The sequence below is a fragment of the Aristolochia californica genome, unplaced genomic scaffold (genome assembly GCF_029961685.1).
Source record: "Aristolochia californica isolate CCGP_79_NKW_82.1479 unplaced genomic scaffold, dmAriCali1.0.hap1 SCAF_14, whole genome shotgun sequence".
NCBI lineage: Eukaryota > Viridiplantae > Streptophyta > Magnoliopsida > Piperales > Aristolochiaceae > Aristolochia > Aristolochia californica.
Genome location: NW_027181815.1, coordinates 10020170 through 10044854, shown reverse-complemented (window position 1 = coordinate 10044854; position 24685 = coordinate 10020170). Strand labels below are relative to the sequence as shown.

The 24685-nt window shown below is 38.4% G+C and overlaps 2 protein-coding genes across 6 annotated transcripts in view; one reads left to right on the top strand and one right to left on the bottom strand.

The window, feature by feature from the left end:
• Positions 1-2172: 2172 nt before the first annotated feature.
• On the top strand, positions 2173-16497 carry LOC137950093 (uncharacterized). 2 transcript variants are annotated; one of them, XM_068796467.1, is made up of 4 exons: positions 2269-2284; positions 2550-2777; positions 4509-4631; positions 16133-16497. In XM_068796467.1, exons 2-4 carry the CDS (start codon positions 2624-2626, stop codon positions 16348-16350), a joined length of 495 nt encoding a protein of 164 aa, XP_068652568.1. In that variant the 5' UTR covers positions 2269-2284; positions 2550-2623; the 3' UTR covers positions 16351-16497. The 2 variants fall into 2 exon arrangements, with proteins under 2 accessions (XP_068652567.1, XP_068652568.1); XM_068796466.1 differs by having other exon boundaries at positions 2173-2777.
• Positions 16498-16935: 438 nt separating this feature from the next.
• The window catches only part of LOC137949563 (structural maintenance of chromosomes protein 3-like), a 43761-nt gene continuing 36011 nt past the window's right edge, over positions 16936-24685 (bottom strand). Inside the window, exons 28-30 of one of the 4 annotated variants that reach the window (XM_068795639.1) lie at positions 24376-24550; positions 22618-22809; positions 16936-17227 (exon numbers count right to left, since the gene is read on the bottom strand). In XM_068795639.1, coding sequence (XP_068651740.1) covers positions 22619-22809; positions 24376-24550 — 366 coding nt within the window. In that variant the 3' untranslated portion in view covers positions 16936-17227; position 22618. Of the gene's footprint in view, positions 17228-22264; positions 22810-24375; positions 24551-24685 lie in introns of those variants that run through there. The other 3 variants (XM_068795641.1, XM_068795640.1, XM_068795638.1) reach the window with 3 other exon arrangements.

The following is a 24685-nucleotide window of genomic DNA, read 5'->3' as shown; positions in this document are numbered from 1 at the left end:
TTGGATTACATATCCACCAATTTGTAGGATCATTGGAACCTGTATCACATGTGTAAACACATATTAGGTAAACCTTTTTATGTATAATTTGTTTGTAGGTTTAAAATATGTATGAGCCATGTTAATGAGTTTTTTTTGTTGTTGTGTCTATTTATTGAGGAATATATATATATATATATATATATGCAATGTGGTAATATATTATAATATATATTTATTAAATAAATATTATTATTTTCTAGTTTTTAAAATAAAAAAATCATTTTTACCTTTTTTCTTCTTTGAAAGAATTTTTTTCCAAACAAGAAGTAAAGGAAATACATTTTCAAACACTAGAAGTACATAGGAGTAGGGGTGGCATCAAATTGAGCCGGTTCACGAGCGGCTCGAGCTCGGCTCAGTTCAATTCGATTTATCTGGATCACAAACCGAGTTCGAGATCCAGATAAGGCTCGTTTGAGTTAACAAGCCGAGCTCGATCGAAACCATAGTTCGGCTCGAAAGCTCGCGAGTCGACTAATTAACGAGCTCAGGAGTGGGGGCGGGAGTGAGAGCAAGGGGGAAAAAAATCTTCCTCCCGTCATCACTGTCGAGCCCCTCCCATCCGCTGTTGTGGTCGCCTCTTTCGCCGTCGACAGCTACTCGTTGGCTGCCATCGCCGCTGGTCGATTCGATTTCTTCCTCCCCTTGTCTGCCTTCACCATTGCTTTCGTCGTCACCTCCTCCATCGCAGTCATCAACCCCGACAATAGGTCCTCACCGACATCTCTAGACCCCCTTCCCTCCGCATTGTCTCGGTAGAAAACCAGAGACCTAAGTTAAGGGGGAAATAATTTTTCTCCCCTGCGTGAAGTCATCGTGCGATTTCGCACGTGCGACTTTTAACACGTGCGAGATCATAAGCAAGTGAAAAAAAAAACTTTTTCTTGAACTCCGGCTGTCCCTTCCTCATGGTTCTTGAAGAAATTGAAAAAATATTTTTAGTAGAAATACGTTTCTAGGGACTATTAGTGGTTTTTTCAAGATACATTGAAAAGACATTTTTTTGAATAAGTATTTAATAGTTGATGCTGTGATACTTTTAACATGAGGCAATTTTCATTGTAATTTTGTGTTTGACATTTTATTTGATTAAAAAATTATCGATAAGTATAGTAATATATTAGATTGCTTATTAATTTTTATTTATTTCCCTGTAGGAGGCAATAAGAGGCCCATTTAACTTTCCTAAGAAAATTTTAAAATATTTCTTGTAATTTTTTAGGAAGTCACTAATATTAATAGGATTTTATTTAAAGGTTTTTTTTAGAAATATGTATCATAGGAAAAACATTTCTAGTTTTTCCTAAAATATAAATTTTCAACCAGGGGCACTAAGGAGGCCATAGTAAATTTATGGCCAGATTCAGAAATTACAAATAAGTTAGACAACATTTGGGGTAAAAAAGATTTATATTGGTGCGTTCTAATCCATTATACAGATTCAATCCCAAACGTCCCCCCATCATTTTTTTAAAATATATGCATAATTTTATATATAATTTATTTGACATATATTTTATGTAGAATATTAAATGTAGATTGAAGCTCGAACTCAGTTAAAATTATTAAGCTCGAGCTCGATTACAATTTTAGGCTCAAGGCTAGGGTCAGCTCGACTTCGAGTTCGAAATATTTAAATCAAGCTGGCTCGAACATAGGAAGGTTCGAGGTCAACTCGATTCAATGTCACCCTTATGCCCAATTTTAAGTAGAGGTCATGCCCAATTTTATGTAGAGGTCATGCCCAATTTTATGTAAAATATATGCATAATTTTATGTATAATTTATTTGATACATACTTTTTGAAAAGTTTTAAATGTATATTGGCTCGAACTCGAGACATGTATTTTTTGAAAAGTTTAAAATGAATGTTGAAGCTCGAATTCAGTTAAAATTATTGGGCTCGAGGCTGGACTCGACTCGAGTTCGAGTTTAAAATATTTAAATCAAACTCGGCTGAAACATAGGCAAATTTGGGTTCGGCTCTGCTCAATACTACCAACTTGTTTAAAACTTTAAAAGACATGCCAACCAAGCTCGAATTCGAAATATTTAAACAAACTCCGCTCTAACATATGAAGGGGTCGGCTCGGCTGGCCCAATGCCAAAACAAGCTTTAGAAGCCGTGCCAAGCGCAATAGGAAGGATCAAAGGACAGGTTGTTGGTTTTAAAACGCGCTATGCGGCCTAGGGCTTGGAAAGCTGGCATTCCCACAGTTTCTTCCGTAAAGATACTATGCCGGTAAATACATTTTCTTCTGTTATTGGCGTTCTACACGGCGGTCGCAAACTCGCAGCACAAAGTTTCCGGGCGATATAACTGCTGTTTTACCTTGCTGCTGAAGGGTGGAGCTCCCTCTATATTGCTGCGGTCTTTGCTTTATTCTCGATTTTGATATAACTGCTGTTTTACCTTGCTGCTGAAGGGTGGAGCTCCCTCTATATTGCTGCGGTCTTTGCTTTATTCTCGATTTTGATATAACTGCTGTTTTACCTTGCTGCTGAAGGGTGGAGCTCCCTCTATATTGCTGCGGTCTTTGCTTTATTCTCGATTTTTCTATTGAATAATAATTGTTAGACAATGGGAGCGGGTCGAGAGGTGTTGATATCCTTGGATGGAGTAAGGGACAAAAATATTATGCAGCTGAAGAAGCTCAACGCCGCTCTCTTTCCGGTTCGTTACAATGATAAATATTACGCCGATGCCCTGTGCTCTGGAGAGTTTACTAAGCTAGGTATTGATGAACGGGTTATCTGCAACATGATGTTTTCATTTCCTTCTGCTTTTGGTTTCTAATCCTTACAACAAAATCCAGCTAGCTCGTGGTTGTGCTATTTTTCATAAACTTCAGTCTATTTTGACGGTCTGTGCTATCTCGTTAACCGTCGTCAAATTATCTTGTTTAAATTTTTTTAGCTATCCTTGTGCACGTGGATGCGGTTTTCATGAGATTCTAGTTTGTAAGCCCAGGAAATTGGGCGGAATCAGATATACTGATTTTATGTGGGTTTAATGATGGGAAGGCAAATATGACTGACTACATATTGAATGATCAAATAAGATATTTCTTATTAGATGGGGTATTTCGTGTGTGATATAAAGGATGGAATTTATCCGTGAATGGCCTGAAAGACTGTAGGGCTATTTTGCTTGTGCAGTGAAGCGCAGAGAAAGAGGATCTGAGTGACCAAGATGAGGATGTTCTAGTGGGCCGATAGCAAAACTAGAAATAAACATAACAGAGAAATACAGAAATAAAAGAGGAGAGAGAGAGACATTCGGCTTGGATGGGTTAGGTTATGTCATTCTTAGTTGAGGGACTAACAAGAAAAGAGATCAAATTTTGAAATGGATGGTAAACGTGACAAAAGATTGAAGAAGACCAATCGAACAAGGGGTGGGATTTACGAAATTGACTCTAATAAGGTGAGGAGGTCAAAACCTCTCGTGTGCAGCAGCTTATTACTGATGCCATGTAGCATTTCTCTAATGGGTGTCATCCTGGCTTTCAAACCCCAACGATCTTATTTGCAGTAGCTGGTGTCTCGTGGCCTCCTAGCTGCTGGATGAATCAAGGTAATCTTTGACAGGTGTGCCAAGGACAATCCGGGGCCAGCCGGGTACGGTGGTCTGTTATGAAACCAGGACGGGGATGTGATCCTCTCTTTCTTGTGGTCTTCTGGGGCAGACGTATTCTGTTTCTGCTGAAATTAATGCGATCCTCTATGGACTTAGATTGTACTGGCATTACTTTTCTGCCCCCCTTGAGGTTGAAGGTGATTCAAAAGCAGTAATTAGTTGGTGCCAGAATGACAGAAAGCCTCTGTGACAATATCTCACAGTGTTTCTTGAGATATGTAACCTTGTTTCTAATGTTGCTTGAAAGTGTTCTCATGTCAATATAGGTGCTAATGGTTCAGCTCATAAGTTTGCCAATGAGAGGCTGGCTAAGCAATCTCTCATTGTTTGGGCGTCCACCTCCCTGTGATTGCCTTTGCTGTCTGGCATCTTGGCAATAAAATCACTTATTTAAAAAGAAAACAAAATGGTGAGGGACTGATATGACATTGACAGTGTTTTGCCTTCTTTTTTTTTGAGTTCTCATTTTCTGTTTGGCATTTTTATTTGATGAGCTTCGAGGCATTTAGTTATTCAAAACAATCAATTTCCCTATCATGAAAATATAACTTTGAATGGCATTTTATTTCTTGAGAATGTGTCAAACATATTCCATTGTAACTGAAAAGTCATTTTTATACATAGTATTGTAGCTTAAAATATCAAGCATAGAAACTTGATTGCGTTTTAAAGCTCACCTCCATGATATAGTTTAACAAGTTCTAAGAAAAGCATGCACTGAGAAAAGTTTCTTCCTCAAAGTTGGATTTACTTATATTTCTGGTTGTTCTAATGATTAATCCACTAGTGATGACTGAGAGGACAAGTATGCTTTGCTTCTGTGCAGCATATTTCAGTGATATTTGTGTTGGTGCGATTGCATGTCGCCTTGAGAAAAAAGAAGGAGGAACAGTTCGTATTTATATTATGACTTTGGGTGTTTTGGCTCCATATCGTGGGTTTGGAGTAGGTGAGCCTTAATTCAAATTATTTCTGCTTTAGACAGTGATTTTAGCTTTTCTTGTGGATTTCCTTTTACTTTCTCTTGGTTTAAAGTGCATGCCATTTCAAACTGGAACCTTGTTAGTTTTTTTATAAGTTAATGGAATGAGTTAAGTTTTAAGATTTTCTGTTTAAAAATGTATGTGTTTAGCTACTCCTAGTTAAGAATTAAAGAATGTATGAGTGGTGGCTGAAGGCTATGTTATCTTTTTCCTTGATTTTTCAAATGGCAAAGCAGCAATGACTAGGTGGAGCCATAAATAAAAGTTAGCTCCATTCATGCAGCTTTGTTGTCAACCCCAATTTTTACCTGGTATACAATGGCAATAGTGTTCTGCCACCGTTACTGCACAATCAAGGTTTCTTTCTTGTCTGACCATCATGTGCTTGTGGCAGATCATTGTTGCAGTTCACCTGTTCTCATTCAAATAAACTTGGTCCTCGAGGTTTGAAAATTGTCATGCCACTTCTCCACAACCTGCTGTTGACTACCTACAATTTTTGCTTTAGATGCTTTTGAAAACAATGCTCTTGTCATAAGTCCTCTTTCTTAAGCAAGTAAGTCCTGTCAAAAACCATTCACTAACAAGATCAGCGGTTTACCCCAAAAAGAGTCTCATGTACTGTACTGTCCTCATCATATCCATTTGTACCTGTTCTTGATGAAACTCTCGTCCATCACTTAACTTCAAAGAAAACGATAGGAATTGTTGTCTACTTTCTTGCTTGCAGATTTTTGTCAACAACAGAGAGATCTAGTGATACTGTTGGAACTCTCATAGCCTGGTTCTCTTTGTCAAAGCCATCTCTCGTGTGTCTTGGTTACTCCAATAAGCTGAAGTAGCCTCTTGTTTCAAAGATACTTGGGCATCATCAAAGTCATGGGACCTGCCACTTCCTCTTTAGTACAAAAGCATCGTAATCAGGCAAGTAGATTGCAGAGGTGCAGAGCTTCTCTTCTATCTTGATTTTCTGCAGCCGTTGGCAATTGTAATCTGTCTTGACATGTCTTTTGGTCGCAAGTCCAAGCAATGTAATCTGTGCTGGCCTGTTTGTCCTTTTCATTGTTTTCCTTGCCTTCCCAATTTACAAAATCTTCTCTTTTCGGTCCTATACTCCTCAATGACTGCTTTTATTGTAGTTTAAACTCCACATAACCTCCAAACTGTCCAAACACTGACAGATGCTGACAATAATTTAAATTCATTCCTTGATTGTTTTGCCAGATTTGAAGTCATTGGTATTGAGATTTCTTTCAAGAATGTTGGTGAACATCTTGTATGCTATGCAGCCTTCTTTTTAAGAACTTTCCTCTAAGACCTATTGTTCTCTTCGTCAAACCAAAAGCATTCTCCCACCCTTGTTGTGGCCTCATACTTGGTGTTCCACAGTTTGCCTCCTGCCTGCTTTTCTTTTTGGTTGCATCTTGAATTTTGAAGCGTAACGACCTTGCCTTTTTTCTTGTTCCTACACCCTGCTAGTATTTCTTTAAACTCTTACAGTGCTGCTTGTCTTACTTTAGCTTATACACTTGAAGGCGTCCAGCTTCCAACAACCAAACCAATGTGCAACCTAGGTGAATTTGCTCCCTGTGATGTGCATTGGCTTGCATCCTGCCTGTGTGCCTTGTGTCTACACCTTCTGTCTTACTCCTTCGTTTTTCCCAAGTATATCTTCTTCTTTTCCTCAATGTCACAATTCTTCTATAATAGCGGAAAAAACAAAAAGTTAGCTTCTTTGACACCAATTTTTAGGGTCTTGTCAATAGTTTATGTACTTCAGGATTACCATAAAGTGGGCAGAAATGGATTGTATTGGTGATGGAAATGGATTTGGCATGTGATAACTATCTTTGTTCAATGGGATCTCCTAGATCAGTTGGTTGATTGGTTTGTTGGAAACTCACTTGCTGGTCTCCTTTATGTAAAGAATAGCTTAAATACAAATGGGTCCTGATATAAGTGGTGCTGGCACTTATATGGTGTGCTTAGCCCTTGCCCGGCTCACTTATATGGTGTGCGTAGCCCTCGCCCAGCTCACTTATATAGTATGCTTAGCCCTTTTATGAGTCCCAAGTAAAAAATAGCTGATTCATTGGCAAAACAAGGGGTCTCCCTCTAATCACTTGTTGTAATGGGAGACCACCTTGCTTAGCCTTTGTAGTTTTCTTCTTGGTTTTTACCATGAATAAAATTCACCTTTATGAAAAAAATAAAGGGTGCCCGACCTTTACCCTAGCTCACTTCAATCTCTAATCTAGCTCTCAACAGCTCATCCCCTTATAAAACACCCAAATGATCAACCTAATCTCAGACTCATCCTTATTGCCTACTAACCACTTGCCCATTACATATCCATTATTGACGAACTACTGCATTGCCAGTATCTATCCTCCTTAATGTTGCCTGTATTGGTGCTACATGTAACACATTGGATGACATATATCAGGTTTATAGTGGGCAAAATGATGCCATACAGTTAAATATGTTGTGCTTTTCATATTTCTTATTACATATTTTACCCAACACCCACCTGATATGGTACTGATAGGTGATATGTATAGGTGTGTCATATCAGATATTAAGTGTCCCATTTCGTTTCCTAACACCAATATGGCACCCTGATCCATCTGATTCTGTTGCTCACTAATAGACATTTGCTATTTTGGTTCCTCCAAATAAGCTGGAAATCAGTAACATCTAATTTCATCACTTGAGTGGACCAAAACACTCACTTACTTCTCTAACTCCCCCATTTGGATTCATTGCTCTCAAAATAGGACTTTGAGCAATGTTTGAGCGATTTTTTTTTTTTTTTTGCTGATCTTGAGCACTGTTTGAGGTAAAAAAAGTGTGCTCATCTTCTGAATCCGTAATCAAAATAGTCTTTTCTACATGAAGTTTCTCTGACCTTCTGTGGCATTTTGGATGCTTTGATTTCTGCATGAACTTTTGCTACTCTTTTGAAACATCAAAGGCTTTAGCAGGTGGTGCCATTGTAATGAGATTCCTGTGCCTAATTGATGTCTTAGTACAGTAAGAACTAGAGAACAGGAACGCTGATTCGGCTATAACATGTTGTATGAGGTAAATAAAGGCTGACTAGTTGAAGGAGTTTGAGGTAAATCCTGATGTTACATTGGTCTTCTAGGAAATTAATGCAACTGTCCAAACAAAAAGTCAAATTCTCACTTATTAGGTGAAAGCTGTTTTTCTCTGGATCTGCTGGGATCTTATTATAACACATCTTTTGTTTGTCACAACAACGGAGTAAACCAATATGTTTTGTCTGTGTCTGGATTCAAGAGTTCTAATCTACAAGTCTTAGATACCTTCTAAGGATTAAGTCAATTTTTCTGCTTCAGAGAGGAAGTGATAAACCAGAAGTCTTAGCAATAAAAGTCACTTAAGTTGGTGTAGAGGGCCTGGCACCTGGTTATGGGTATATCATTTCAACTTCTTTTCACAATCTGAACTCTCCTTTCCTGCTGGACAAGATTCCTTTCCCGCCCCTCCATCTAGAGCCCACAAGGAAGGAGAAAAAGAAAGGAAAAGAGAAAGTAAGCATGCAGATCAGTAAGAAAGAAGTAGAACTTCTCAACCTGACCTCTAGAGGCTTTATGGAAAATTAACGCAAATGATTCTAAATAAAAAAACGTGGAACTCATTCTTTTAAAAAACTTGCACGAAACTTGTCTATTTGCATCAATTTTTGCTGGGCTTGATGAGGAAAATGTTAGGAAAGGCCTTAATTCCAAACTAACGAGAGCAATAATAATAATCGCAAAAAAAGGAAAAACAAGCACGGAAAAAAAAAACACAAGATTTATACAGGTTCGCCTCAAGGTGAGACTACGTCTTATTTGCCACCGCTACATGAATCTACTAAGAAGATGAAATAATTTACAAAGAGAAATTGCACACACTTACAAGTGTTTTTCTCTAACCTCTCTTAGGCTACAACTCAAGGTCCTTCTCCGTGATGATGATCAAACCTTAATAGCGGCCCCCCAAATATAAAGGAAAAATTATGGCAACCGCAATACAAGAGTGAAATCTCCAAATTGCCCTTAATGAAACAACAATAAATATATCGTGAACCTTTTGGGGGCTCCCTACCCCCTTTCCAACCCGCACGGTGACTTTATCATGAAGGTCAATCCATGCACTAACTCAGCGTAAGGCATTGATTAGACTCCACAACTTAACAAAAAAGATTCTCATGAACTAGGAGCATATATTCCTAGGACCCATGTGTAATTTGAACCATCAAAACTTGACATTCTTTGGGTTTCCTTGCATTTGCATTTACTATGACTTTTGACTTCATTTAAAAAAAATAAGTTTTGATTTTATCCAGGTAATCTGTATCAAAGGTCTAGTGCAATCACATCTACTATTTGTCACTGTTGATTTTTAAGAATCCATATGTTGCACTTTCTGGTAAAGAAGAAAAGGAGAGAAAAGAGAAAGGAGACGACCAAGAGGAGAAGAGAAGAAGGTGACCATTTTGAGAGAGAATGAGGGAAGAATTAGGGTTGTGGAAGATATCCAAACCCTCTCCCTTAACCTTTATTTATAGATGTTGAAAGTACATAAATTAAAAGTATACCCTTTACCCAAGAGAGAGTGAAGAAGAGGCAATAAACATAAGAAATTTACAATAATGCCACCTCAGCTTGTCTATGTCTTTCAACACTCCTCAAGCCGGTGGTGAAAAAACATCATATATACCTAGTTTGGTACATGCAGTGGAGAGAATTTTGGAGTTGATTGACTTTGTGAACATATCAACAAGTTGTCTATGAGTTGAGACATGTTTAAGGCTTATGATTCCTGCTTGCAATTTTTCTCTTACAAAGTGACGGTCCACGTCAATATGCTTAGTTTTCTCATAAAAAACTGGGTTGGATGCAATGTAGATTGCTGCTTGATTATCACAATAGAGTTCCATAGGCCCTCTTTGTGGAATCCCAATTCTGCTAGAAGAGATTTAATCCATAGAAGCTCACTTACTGCATGTGCCATGGCTCTATATTCTGTTTTTGCCTGGACTTTGCAACCACATTTTGCTTTTTACTTCTCAATGTAACAAGGTTGCGTCCAACTAGAGTACAATATCCTGAAATAGATTTTCTATCATTTGGTGATCCATCCCAATCCGCATCAACAAAGCTTACAATATTAAGATGGCCATGGCACTTATATAAGAGCCATTGTCTTGGTTCCTTTTTCAAGTACCTGAGAATCCTTTCCAATGCCTACCAATGAGACATATGGGGTTTATGCATAGACTGACTGACCACATTGACTGTAAAAGAAATATCCGGTCTAGTCACAGTGAGATAGATAAGCTTGCCAACTAGCCTCTGGTACTTGGCCACATCAACTTCTTCTCCCGAGTCAGCACAAAGTTTTGTATTTGTCTCCATAGGGGGTGTCAGTAGGGCGACATCCCATCATTCCTATTTCTTCAAGCAAGTCAAGAACATATTTCCTTTATGCTAAGATAATACGATGTTTGGATTGAAGAACCTCAATACTAAAAAAATACTTAAGAAGTCCCGTCTTTTGTCTTGAATTCATTGCATATCTTGGTTTTTATTTGATTGATGTTATCTGTATCACTACTCATCAACATAATATCATCCACGTATACAACTAGTACAACTCCTTTCTTAGTATGCTTGACAAATATAGAATGGTCCACAGAGCACCTTGTGAACCCAAATCGAATCATTGATTGACTAAACTTGACAAACCAGGCCGGCGGAGATTGTTTTAGACCATATAATGATTTTTTAAGGTGACACACCAACTCCCCCTCAACCACATATCTAGGTGGTTGCTGCATATAAATTTCCTCCTTAATATCACCATTGAGGAAGACATTTTTACATCTACCTGAAAGATATGCCATCGAGAATTAGCAGCCTGAGATAATAAGAGATGCACCGAGTTAAACTTGGCAACTGGGAAAAGGTTTCCTCATAATCAATCTCATAACATTAGATATAACTTTTAGCCACAAGGCGGGCCTCTATGCCATCCGGATTTTGTTTGATAGTGAAGACCCATTTACAGCTTACCAGCTTTTTGCCAGATGGTAGGGGAACAAGGCGTCATGTAAAGAGCCAAAAATAGGTGTAGGGTTGGCCAATGCTTCAAGGGGTAGGAAAGGAGAGCCAAAAATAGGTGTAGTGTGGGCCAATGCTTTAGGGGGCAGGGCAGGTACATCAATACGGCCATGAGTTGCGAAGTCATCAATTGTCACAATAGGTTTAGAAAACTCATTGGCGGCTGAAAAACTAGGTGGGGCACTGATGGATAGATAAAAAGGTTGGTCCTCAAAAAATGTGACATCACTAGAAACAAACAATTTCCGAAGGGACAGATTGTAACAAACATCCTTTCTGAGTACGAGAGTACCCCAAAAAGATATATTTAATTGCTTTGGGGTCCAATTTAGTAGTATGTGTGGAAGAATTATGAACAAAACAGATACTCAAAAAAACTCTCAAAGGAAGAGAGACAACTTATCACCAGAAAAAATATAAGAATATGGTGTCTATTGACCAAGCACTGAAGAAGTTAACCTGTTAATAAGCTAACTTGCAATAAACAATTTTCGAAGAGACGGATTGTTACGGACACATCCTTTCTGAGTACGTGAGTACTCCAAAAAGATATATTTAATTGCTTTGGGGTCCAATTTAGTAGTATGTGTGGAAGTATTATGAACAAAATAGGTACACCAAAAAATTCTCAATGGAAGAGAGAACAACTTATCACCAGAAAAAAGATAAGAATACGTTGTCTGTTGACCAAGCACTGAAGAAGCCAACCTATTAATAAGATAATAGGTAGCGAAGGGCATGGGGCCAGTAGAAATGAGGCACATGCATATGGAGTAGAGGACGGGCAACCTCAAGGAGTCTATTTTTCTTTCAGCCACACCATTTTGTTGTGGTGTGTAGACACAAGAGGTTTGGTGAATGATGCCTTTGTCTTGGCAAAAACTTTGGAATCGCTTTCGATATAGCAATTAAACTTCTTGTTTGAGTCGTTATAGCTCTTGTCCTAGGCTTTTTAGATAGTTCACTCTACTTCAGGCCGAGGCCGGCTTTTGAGTTTCCCTGTTCGAGAGAGCTTTTGTCGTCTTAGTCATAGTAGTCGGCATTCGGATAGGAATGCCTCCTTGGTCGAAGAACCTGCTCAGCGTATTGGTAAAGTACCCAAAGTTGGGATTAGGTGTTTGATACTGCTGTTAAGGCTGTTCATGCCCTTCTTTTTCTTTTTCTTTTTCTTTTGTGGCCAAGGAAAGGAAGCGGAGGGGAGTTTCGGGAACAAAGCCCCCGGATTTCAAAGTGCAGCCCTATACTATAGTAGAGTATCTTTTCCCTATCTAAGCTATATCAACATAGCCAACTAGAAAACTCATTTGCTTGTCAATTCCTTAGCATTATCGGAGCGAATAGCCTTTAAGGTAGTGTTGAATTCAGTAGACACCATGGCACAAAAATACTTAAAAAGAGGAAAGACTTCTGATCTCTCTTTTAATAGGAACAACCATGTGGCTCGGGAGAAATCAATCACAAATGTAACGAAATACTAAAAGACCTGGAAACATTGGAGATGTTTATAGGGCCCCATATATTAGTATAAACTAAAGAAAATGGAGCAGCACTTTTGGTTTCACTGCGAAGAGATTAAGTACTTTGCTGGTGTTTACTCACTTGACAATCTTCACTGTTGAGACAGGAAATAGACTATAATGTAGGAATAATCTGCTTGAGTGACTGGAGGGATGGATGTCCTAACCTATTATACCACTGAAGAGCCGTATGTAGAGCCCCTCTTTTACTTCCTCCACCAATAACTTGCTTTGTCTTCAGATCCTGAAGAACACAAGAAGTGGGAGAAAAGGTGATGGAACAGTTAATTTTTTTTGTGAGTTGACTAACGGATAAAAGATGTAATGGAAACTCAGGAACAAATAAGACATCTTTTAAATGAAGAGTAAGTGTAGCGAATGTGGACCCCACCCCACACATATTGGTTTGGGATCCATCTGCTATAGAAACAAATTTGTCAGCTAAATAAGAAGATATAGAATTCAGGAGGGTACCATTACCTATCAAATGCTCAGAGGCCCCAGAGTCAATGATCCAGGATGGAGAAGTAGCTGAAACCATACCTGTTATAGAAGTTGCAGCAATAGGAGAAATCTTGTTGGAGGCGGTCTAGTTGTTTGTATAAGCCATCAAACGTTTGCTCTTCTGAAGTAGTGCCAACTCAGCGGCAGAGACAATCTTCTAGCCTCTGGTGCTCTTAAGAGCCATTGTAGTGCAAGCTGACAACAATAATAACCGAGGATAATCCAAGGTAATAATGCAAGATAATAATCACGCTGATAGCAGATAGTAGATAATAGCTTTGATAGTGAGTGAGTGAGTCAAGCCTAGTTAATTACCATAGGATCCTGAGTTAAGCCGAGTCACAAAAAAAGTCACGCTGAGTCGAGGCCAGCCGTTACTGCTCGATGGTGTTGAGATCCAGAAATTGAAGCTTAAATGGCTGAGACAAAAAATGGGGTTGGTCAGCCAAGAACTTGTTGTTTAACAAGGCAATCTGATCCAATATAGTGTAACTGTAATTGCCTTGCTGCAAAGGTTCTATGACCCAGACTCTGGTCGAATACTGCTTGGAAGACAGCTGCAAAAAATCAACCGGAGACTTCCAAATCCGACTGAAGTGGAAGATCAATAAACTCACTGAATTAACTCGCTGAATTACGGTGACACGCTGGAAGGAAGACAGAGCTTTAATCCATCCACATGGGCAACTGAATTAATTGAAACTGGAAAGCAGTGACGTGGTCATAAGTGCAAAGAGAATACAGCTCCTTAGGAGATCATCATTTTAGCTCGCATAGATATGTGCTTTAATGAAAGAAATAGCAACAAGACGATTTCAGAATGAATCTGAATGTAAGGAAGTCTAGATGAGAGCTTCCAAAAATATAGGGATGCCCTTAATCCAGCTGGCTAAACGTTATCGAGATATAAATTTGATGGAGCCAACAATGCCTTTAATCAGCATTAATCTAGCACAATATTGGGTGTCTAGACAGCAATGCAAACAAAAATTTTTGCTGTTAAGGAGATACTTATCTGCAGTAATTCAGATGGAAATTCTGCTGCTAACATCTCAATCTTAAAGGATTATGATTCGGAATTGCATGGGCCCTCTGATAAAAACAGGAACTTCCCAAATGTAGAGTAATACAGCACACCTCCGAGTTGGCTAATTACACCATCTTGATGATTTTCATTATTGCTTTTGCAGCAGCAAGGAATGACGATGATGATAAATCAATGTGATGTCAAGACCACCACATACTAGACTGTCAAAAAGACTTCTTCTCCCCCTTCTGAGATACCATAGAGATTACTAACGAATCCGTAGAGAGTCAAGCTTCCTTATACACAAATCTGATCAGGGTTTGGGCAGCGATTGGCTGCAGAGAAGAAACAGATAAAATTAGTAGAAGCTTCAATCCTAACAAGCTCTGCCTTGTCGTCATCGTTTCCCAGTATTCATGATAGAGTGTTGTTGGAATCTTCTTTATTTCACCCTAAGGAGGTGGTGGTTCATGATAGAAGGTAGGCAGACTCTGAAACTATGACATTGGGCATATCCATCTTGCCCAATGCCAAATAACAGGACGCCAGAATTCCCGTCACCAAACTATCGCAGGTGCACCTTCTGAACCAAACTAAAACGACATTCCAATTCGTCACCAACCAAAGCGAATTCCCAACTTTCGTGACGGTTATACAAAGCAGAAGGCAAGAGTAGCACACTGGATTCTGGTGGAAAAGCCAAAGGTTTTGTAGAGTGGAATAAGCATATCAATCGATCTCAGTTCTCTGTTCATCGATAGGAATGAATTCCTAGATGATTCAGAACCCAAACAATTGCAAGCACCAGAAACCATAAACATATCAGTCTTTAGTCAACGCCCAACACTGCAGTGCAGCGATGCTCCAGCTTCCAGTTGAAGCAGTAACTTCAATTAGCAGAGGCTCAAAGATAACAAAGGCTTTGAATTGTATATGCTATCTATTAAGTTGGGTCCAAAGCCCATCGCAAAATGACTAGCCAATTTAGGAAACTTCTTTCCCAATTGATAAACTCAAGATCTTTGTACTCACTAATCCATGTGGGGCTATTCCTTAATACTCCCCCTCACGTGTAGGCCCTCTTTTGTGGTTCTAAAAGTGGATAATTTAAGTGTAGGCCCTCTTTTGTGGCTCTACAAGTGGATAATTTTACGTGTAGACCCTCTTTTGTGACTCTACAAGTGGATAGTTTAGGTGTAGACCCTCTTTTGTGGCTCTACAAGTGAATAGTTTAAGTGTAGGCTCTCTTTTGTAGCTTTACAAGCGGATAGTTTTAGGTGTAGGCCCACATATGAGTACTTGCTCTGATACCATGTGAAGTTGGGTCCAAGGCCCATTCCAAAATGACTAGCCAACGTAAGAAACCTTTCCCAACTAAGAAACTCAAGTTTTTTTTACTCACTACTCCATGTGGGATTATTAATTAACACTATCAAGCAACCAACAATAGTTATCCAATACCATCAACACATGATTATCAAATATTAAGAGAACATCTCGAAGAAACCAAGAGACCAAGAGATCGCCATCCAATATCAAGTTATGTAAAAATGAAACTTTCTTAAATAGTAGTAGTAAGTGGTGGATTACTAAGGATTCGTCATGGACAAAGGCCTGTTAAGGACAAAGCATGCAGACTATTGCGATATTAGAATAAAGATGATTAGCAGTAGCATCTTTTGATTAATCATGCAAAAGGGAAAAAAACTGATTAAGTCCTAAAAATCATAGCTGTGATACCATGTTGATTTTTAGGACCCCATATGTTGCACTTTCCGGTAAAGAAGAAAAGGAGAGTACGAGGAGAAGAGAAGAAGGTGATCACATTGAGAGAGAATGAAAGAAGAATTAGGGTTGTGGATATCCGAACCCTTCCCCTTAACCTTTATTTATAGATTTCAAAAGTGCATAAAGTATAAATATACTCTTTACCCTAGGAAGAGTGAAGAAGAAACAAAAAACATAAGATATTTACAATAATGTCATCTAAGCTTTGTCTGTCTTTCAACAATCACCATTTACAACTATATAAATATTTGGTGCACTTTTCCCAATGTAAAGATGGTGATATTTTAACCTTAGGCAGGAGAAGAAAGGTGAACAGAATGAGACACCACGTAATTTGGATTCTAACTTTCTTTCAAGATTATTTATTCCACTTTTTTGGACATTGGATATATCTAGGAATTTGCCTTTGGATTTGATGCTTGATTGCTATTTCTGTTTTTAAGGATCAAGTGATATGTATCTTAAATTTGGACTGATCTACTGTTGCTCTTCCTTAGGTACAAGACTCTTGAACCATGTTTTGGATCTGTGCTCAAAACAGAATACCCTGGAGATCTACTTGCATGTGCAGACAAACAATGAAGATGCTATCAATTTCTACAAGAAATTTGGCTTTGAAATTGCAGAAACAATTCAGAACTACTACAACAACATCACTCCACCAGACTGTTACGTTCTTACCAAAATAGTTGCGCCTACTAATCCCAAAAAATGACTCAATTGTACAAGTTACAGAATTGATCCAAGTAAAATACACGGGAACAATAGATCAGGTGTCTTAAGAGAGCTGTAGTCGGGGGTAATGGTAAAGATGCTGAAATCAAGAACTGTGGTTCATATTGTATCTTCGGATTGGATGCTAGATCTCTACTCCAGCACTCAAGCCCATCTACATAATTATGAACGTACTTGGTAGCAGAAGCTGGTGAGCCCAACTCATCAAGGCTAAACCCTTTTCATAAATTTTGGTTTATCTAAAACAGGCCATTGAGTGGTACATGCTCATCCCAGGCCTCTGCAACTTTCCGTTTGCTCATACATGACCTGATGGGTGTTAAAGAGTACACGCCAATAAATTGTTGAAGTTGGTGTCAATCTATAGTCACCGATCGAAGAATATTACGTTGCCGAGAATATTACGTTAAAGCATCTAAGAGCTTCTGTAGAAGAGTAAAACCTATGAAATAAATTGAATCAACGTTGCTTTCATCGTTTATAGACAGTGGCCGTTTGTTTCCGATTCTTTGATATCTATTGTACAGCTTTTAAGGTCAGATGGGAAGATCGGGATTCACCAGAATATCAGTCTTTGATATTTGCTTTCTATTTTATTATTCGTAATCGCTGGTAGCATGAAATGAGCTTACATTGAGCCTTGAAATTGAAAAGAAAGCAATCGTGACTTCAAATTTACAATCAAGGCTCAACTCTACGAGATAAATGTTCCTGGGCAGTAGACACCGAAACAGGCCCACACTATTTGCACGTTTATATGATCTTCTTCCTCTACAATATTCATCTCACAGATGTTCTGAGCAGCCCATCTTTCAGATATTTAAGTAATATGAGCAGCGGATAAAATTTATGATTTCCTGAAGAGAAGGGAAACGATGAGAAAGACGCTATTCGATATTAAAATATCCATTGCAAGCAGTCATGCATCTTCTTTGATATTTCCTGCAAAAGAAATCATTCTATCTGGGAGACTCACAGCAATCCAAAATGGATCCATCTTTCAGCCAACAGGCTTGAACATATTGGGGAAAACCAGGGTTAATCAAATCATCAGATTCACATAGAAATGCTCCAAGCCAGTATGGTCCCGCAGGAACTATTATGCACCATCTAAACAGAAACAGCGGAACTAAAAGATAACTCAGCATTAAAATTTGAGATATTCTATGTCAGAAAACTTGGTAATTTCATATAATATACGCCTCCTAGATATAGTCCAATCTTGTTCAGCATGCTTGAGAGTTCATGTAGTTCGAGTTTCATGTAATTTGGAGCTGTAATATAGGATTTATAAAGGATTAAGTGTATGAGGGTATATTAGTCTTTGTACCTGTTTTCATTTAAGCTATTTGAGTTAGGGGTTGATTTAGAACCCTAACGAGGGCTCTTCATGCTCTCTTGCAGCAGCCACCCTCTCTCCTTTTCTCTTTTCTTCTTCCCTTCTCTCTCTCAACCCTCTTTATTACCTTATTTCACATGGTATCAAAGCTGTAAGACGTAGTTACAAGCAAGTGGAGCTCCACCCTCTTCTCCATTGAAGCCAACGATCTCTCACAAGGGAGAAATTAAAGTTTGACTGTGACTTGTTGACAATAATCTGATCTTTTGCACTTTCTCTACCATAACCTAAGGGTTAATGGTTTCAATTGCCCCTAGAGCAGTTTGATGACTATTTCATGCCCTAAAGGGATTATTAACTTAGGATTTTTCCCATCTGCCTGGTGCGCAGCCCATAACTGGGCTAGCTTTGCCTGCCATCAGCCAAATCTTTGAATTTTTTTGTGAGATTTTTGAAGTATAGCCATCAATCTTGGGAATTCTGGATTTTGGGGGGAATAGGTGTTCAAATCGTAGAAACCCTAATTCTCTACGAAGTGGGGCCCACAGTACCCGCACAGGCAATTGCTTGGTGAGAAATTGTAATTGTTTATAGTTGTTAATCTTGGTAACGACTGATTCTGGTGAAGTTATCACCTCTCGAGGTAGCAAGAAAACTCAAAAGGAAAAGATTCAATCTTAACTACTTCTAAAGGTTGAATGGAAAGGATTATCTCAATTGGTGAAAATCCATTCAAATTTATCTCAAGGCCAAGAGGAAGTCTAAATTCATCAGGGAAGACACACCATTTCTCTTGGATGATGACTGGGAAGTACATGAAAGTCGAGTCATGACCTGGCTAATCAACATAATTGATACCAAATTAAGGAATCAAATTATGAACTGCAAAACAACAAAAGAGATGTGGTGATATTTGACTTGAATGCTAAATTGTTTAGTCTCAAGGGATGAACGATTGATTAAACAACTATAGTGAACTGTTTTAGAGTTTTGTAGGAGATAAGCATTTTTCACCCCTACACTAATAATGAAAGAGAGTTGGAAAAACAACCAGGACAACTAAACGTAGCAAAATTCCTGGATGATTCGGGACAGGAATTTAGATGCAATTAGAGCATAATTATTGGCTTCAGATGATATCCCATCACTGTCTATCGTGTTCAATAGAATCATGCAAGCTGAAAATGTCGTTATATCCAAAGGGAATAAGGAGGCTAAACATGTTGATGTACCTGCCGTTCATACCTTGGGGCAACTCAAAATCAATCAAAGGATGTGGTGGAGCTAGTAGAGGCAGAGGCAGAGATAGATCAGGCAGAGGCAAAGGCAGAGGCAAATGCCGAGGTGACAATAGACTTGACAAGAAGTGTATTCATTGTGGCCGGTCGAATCACTTCTTTGACCGACTTTTTTGACAAGTGTTGGAGTAAATTTGGAAGCCTGCCTGGGCAGATTCCCTCATCCTTCAGATGATCTTCATACTACAATTTCACCACTCCAATGGCTTCTATGGTTAGGACATCTATCTCCAACAAAGTTAATTCAGCTATTCCAATTTTCCTTCTAGTTTGTCATTTCAGTGTGACTCATGACAAGTGGGCAAACATCACCGACCTGTGTTTCCCCTAAGTAAAATAAGAAGTTCAAATTCATTTGAATTGTCCACTCTGATGTATGGGGACCATGTCTCATGTCTAGTGTCTTTGGTCACAAGTATTTTCTTTCCTTTATTGATGATTTCAATAGATGTACCTGGGTATATCTCCTATAGGAAGAGAATGAAGTATTTATTGTATTTCAAAACTTTTATAGTGAAATAAAGACCCATTTCGTGTTCTTCGTATTGATAATGGTTTGGAGATAATAAATCACTAGTTTGATCATTTCTAGCCAAATCATGGAATCATTCATCAATCTTCGAATGTGTTCACTCCCCAACAAAATGGGGTAGCTGAATGCAAGAACTATCATATATTGGAAGTTGCACGTACAATGCTTCTTCATATGGATGTTCCAAAAACACATTGGGGTGATGCAGTTCTAACTAAAACTTTCTTATTAACAAAATGTTCTATTTTTTGGGGAAAGTTCGCATTCAGTTGCTAATGCCCTCAGTTTCTCTATTTGCCTTGTCTACTCATGTTTTTGGATATGTTTCACTCATGTGTTTGGCTCCTCCACATATAAATTGTCTCCCTATATTGAGAAATGTATCTTCCTGGGGTACTCACATCCACAGAAGGAGTACAAATGTTTTTGTTCTTCCACTAGGAAAATATTTGTATCTACTGATGTGACATTCTTTAAAAATGTTTCCTTCTTTTCTGTGGTTGTCATTAATATTACTCCTCCCTCTTCACATCCAAAAATTGTAGCTCCAACTCCTGTAGAGGATAGTCCTACCCACTCACCAGTTGTTACTGTAGAGAAACAATTACAGGTGTATCATAGAAGACATGCTACAGAACGCCATGCACTGGCTCCCTATCTTCCGCTGGATCCAAAATCTTCCTCATCTGCAAATCCTGAGGTAAGTGATATGGACCTTCCTATTGCCCTCCAGGAAGGTGTACATAAGTCCACTAGACATCCATTATCTAATTTTGTCTCATTTGACTCGTCTCACTAATACAAAAAGTTTACCTTGTCTTTGTCTTCATGTACAATTCTTTCTTCTATGTAGGATGCTCTTTTATCCCTTCAGTGGAAAACAATTATGGATGTTGAAATGGAGGCATTATATAATAGAGGTACATGGGTTCTATGTGACTTGTCCTCTGGTGTAACTGTGGTTGGATATCGCTAGGTATACACAGTAAAATACCATGCAGATGGTTCAATAGAGCTATATAATGCCCTCCGGTGACTTACTCAAACATATGGTGTTGATGTGTTTCAGACTTTTTCCCTTGTTGCTTGTTTGACTGTGGTACTGCATTCTTGTATCTGTAGCTGTCAACAAGGGTTGGCCATTGTTTCAACTTTACATAAAAAATGCATTCTTGTAACCGAGATGAAGAGGTGTATATGGAACAACCTCTGGGTATGTTATTCAGGGAGAGATTCAGAAGGGTGAAAACTTGAGAAGGCAATTTATGGGTTTAAACAGAGTTTGAAGGCATGGTTTGAGACTTTCCACCAGGTTTTTATGTCTTATGGGTTCTCTCGTAGTCACTGTGACCATTCTCTGTTTGTCATGAAGTGATCATCTGGTGTTGTTGTCTTGCTAGTATATATGGATGATATCACTTTATCTCGAAGTGATACAAATGGTATTGAAGAAATAAAGATGCATCTCTCAAAGCATTTTCAAACCAAAGATTTGGGTTCCTTGAAGTATTTTCTTGAAATTGAAGTAGCTAGAAGCAATATTAGACTCGCACTTACATAGAGAAAATGTCACTAATATGTTACAAGAGTATGACCTCTCAGGGGCAAAAGCTAATGGGAACCTCTATAGAAGATGGTCAAGATCTTCACAATGAGAACATTAATGAACTTGAGGACAAGACCGTGTACAACAGATTAGCTGGGAAACTGATCTATGCTATAGTTACCCGTCCTGATATATCGCTCTCAATCAATGTGGTCAGTCAATCCATGGATTGTCCACGATAGGTTCATCTCGAAGCAGCTTAGAGGATATTAAGGTATTTGAAAGGTTCCCCTAGAAAATGCCTATTCTTTAAGCCTCATGATTTGAAGATAAAAACATTCTCAAAAGCAGATTATGTTGGGTCTGAACTAGACAAAAAGTCAACAACTGGTTATTGTGTGTTCTTGGGTGAAAACTTGATAAGTTGGAAGAATAAGAAACAGAATGTTGTGGCCCATTCCAATGCTGAAGCTGAGTATAGAATGGCTCACAATGTTAGTAAATCGATGTGGGTCAAATCAGTAGTCCAAGAATTGAACCTACAAAGCAATGGACCCATAAGCATGTACTATGACAATCAAGTTGTTATTATTGTTGTATGAAATCCAGTTTTTCATGAGAGAACCAAACATATAGAAGTCGATTGTTAGTTAGTTCGAGATGCAGTGATGAATAAGGAGGTAGTTACTCCCTATGTTCGGTCTAGTGATTAAGTTGCTGATATGTTTACCAAGGCCTTAGTCAAACATGATTTTGGAACTTTCTGTAACAAGTTGGAGGTTATCGAGATTTATGCACCAACTTGAGTGTTAGAAAACAATTTGGTAATTTCAAATAGTATACACCTCCTAGATATAGTCCTATCCTTTTTTGCATGCTTGAGTGTTTATGAAGTTCAAGTTTCATGTAATTTAGACGTATAATTCAGAAGTTATAAGGGATTAAGTGTATGAGGGTATATTAGTCTTTGTACGTTTTTTCACTTCTGCTATATAAGTGAGTTAGGAGTCGATTTAGAACCTAACAAGAGCTCTTCCTTCTCTCTTGCAGCAGCCACCCTCTCTCCTTTGTTTTTCTCCTTCCCTTCCTCTCTCTCAACCCTCTTTGTTACCTTATTTCACATTCTACTAGTAAAAATTCTAACTGTACATCTAAAGAGAGCTAGAATAGGTTAGAACAATACTGAAACTAAGAGGTGAGGTGGCATATCCACAGAAAGACAAACAATCAGCTTTTCTTATACAACAGATAATCAAACTGATCTTGAAGAAGTGTTGGGCCTGTTAAATCCTGTTAAAGCATTAAGAATTCACAATCAATTAAAACTGGAATAGGATGAGAAGGATTGGCCCGCTGTTGATATCATCTGTGACTCATGGATTTGCATTTTGGAGCAGTTTTTGAAGCTTGTAAGTTTCAGTTCGTCTTCCAAAGAAACCCAATGCCTCACAGATAAGTACAGAGCCAGATGACTAAAGCAGTCTGCCTTCCCAAGAAAGAAACAAGAAACAATGAACTGGATATACAAATACCTCAGTCAGCATGATGAGTCTGATCATGCTCAATAAAATCCAATGCTTCTTCTTTTATGACAACATCAACACGGCTGACACGGTTCTTATGTGTCACTCCATATATCTTGTCTGCTACTTTCACAAGCTCTGGCCGGAATGTGGTGGTTATAAACTGAGTATTAGCCATGTCAGCTAGACGACGAATCATATCTTTGAAGAACAGGTCAGGGTTGCAATTTTTCAACCAAAAAGCAATCAAACATGTAATGCAAATTATACTCAGCTTCTTTGCTAAACCACAAAAGTATACACAAACATTTGTACTCCCTCACCCTTTTATCTCTTCTCTAGTCAAATCTCCCCATTCAAAGTCAAAAGGAAAAAACCCTCCTCTTCCTCATCCTATTACAATCTATCCTTTCATGTCTTAACAAGGATAAGAGTTTTATGTTTCATCTTGCTGTAGTTAAACAGGGTGCTTGCAACTCAAAATTTTCAAGTTGTATTTTTTTTCTTTTTTGAAGTATATGTTGAGTTAAAACGTAGTGTCTTGTCTATCCATTCCATAGAAGACAATGCTACAATCCACAATCATCTAGTCAAATTTTATGACGCCAGCTAAAACCTGTCCCAGACAGGACCATAGAATTTCCTAGAGTCAGATGACGATTTTATTCTGAGTTATAATAGAAAAGCTGTTTGAGACTACTGAGACAGACCCTTTCGAAATGATGTCTCATGCAGAAAAACTCCTAAAACATGCACATTCACACCTGCGAGCAGCCCCCACATGCTCACTAGTTTGAAGAATCCTCACATAGATCAGATGTCACAAGAAAGTGAACCCGATAAAATTCCTAACCTTCAATCAATGTCTTTCAAGTATGCAGCTTGTAGGTGTAAAAAGGCCTACCAGTCTACTTTTTTACATGAGCACCACATCTCAGGCTAGTTGTCTTAGAGAAAAGAGTTATTGTGTGTAGGAGAATTGTCCTACATTGGCTTGGGCATGAAAAGCTCCTATACTTATTAGTTGAGAAGAAGTCTCAAAACTTCAACTAATCATTTTTGAAAGAACCAGCAGAAATTGGCAACAGGGCCAACCCAAGCCATACTAGTATTCTATGTGGACTCTGTATCTGTTTTCAATGGCCCGAGTTTCTATGTTTTGTCTAGATCTAGGTTGTCAAGTTTGGCCTGGACACGAGGGAGAGAGTAATAAAAAAAACTCACCAGTGTATAATTATACATGTGCTCCACATATCAGGTTAGTTGTCCGAGAATGAGATTTGTGTGGAAGAATAATCACCCATTAGTTTGAACTGGAACAGATCCATGCCCATTCGTTGGAAAAAACTGTCTACTAACTGTGGCTAGTGACTTTGGGAAGAACTGGCCCAACTTTAACACTACTGAACAAGGTATTAGACAGAGAATAGCTTAAAATCCACATCTATCCTCATCAGCAAACTTAAAATGACTGGGTTCAGGTATGAAATAAAATATAACTACTCATTTTTTTTTTTTGAAATGATGCTGAATTTTATTAAGAGAGCTCGAACGAGCAGATTACACGAGGGGAAGCCTTCCCAAACAATGAGAGATTGCTAGAAGGTTCCGAATTTATATATATATATATATATATATATATATATATATAAAATATAACTATTCATAAGAAAAGATAAACCCTCCCACCTATGAGTTGTACACACACATGCACACAAAAGTTTTTAAAAATAAAAAACGAAATACTGAACCCAAACCAAAGGATACTTCCCACAGCTGTTCTGTATTGAGGATCTAATGCTGCATCTATCTCATCAAATAGGTAAAATGGGGCAGGATCACATCGCTGAATCGCAAAAATCAGAGTCAAGGCAACAACGGTTTTCTGGCCCCCAGATAATTGCTTCATTGACTGTGTCTCCCCTTGGCCAGTGAATGAAACCTGAAAAATATGAATGACTATCAATGACTGTTTTGATAAAATCCAGTACAGACTTCAGTTTCAACAATACGACAACCATAATGATACAGGATTCAACCAAATGGAGAGAAACTGGAAAGTTCATAACATCTTTAT

Bases quoted from the DNA above. Each gene is read 5' to 3' on its own strand.
- LOC137950093 (XM_068796466.1), top strand. From the start codon at position 2,624: ATGGGAGCGGGTCGAGAGGTGTTGATATCCTTGGATGGAGTAAGGGAC. The intron at 2,778-4,508 runs GTATTGATGAAC...GCTTCTGTGCAG, and splicing joins TGGAGAGTTTACTAAGCTAG to CATATTTCAGTGATATTTGT. The intron at 4,632-16,132 runs GTGAGCCTTAAT...GCTCTTCCTTAG, and splicing joins ATATCGTGGGTTTGGAGTAG to GTACAAGACTCTTGAACCAT.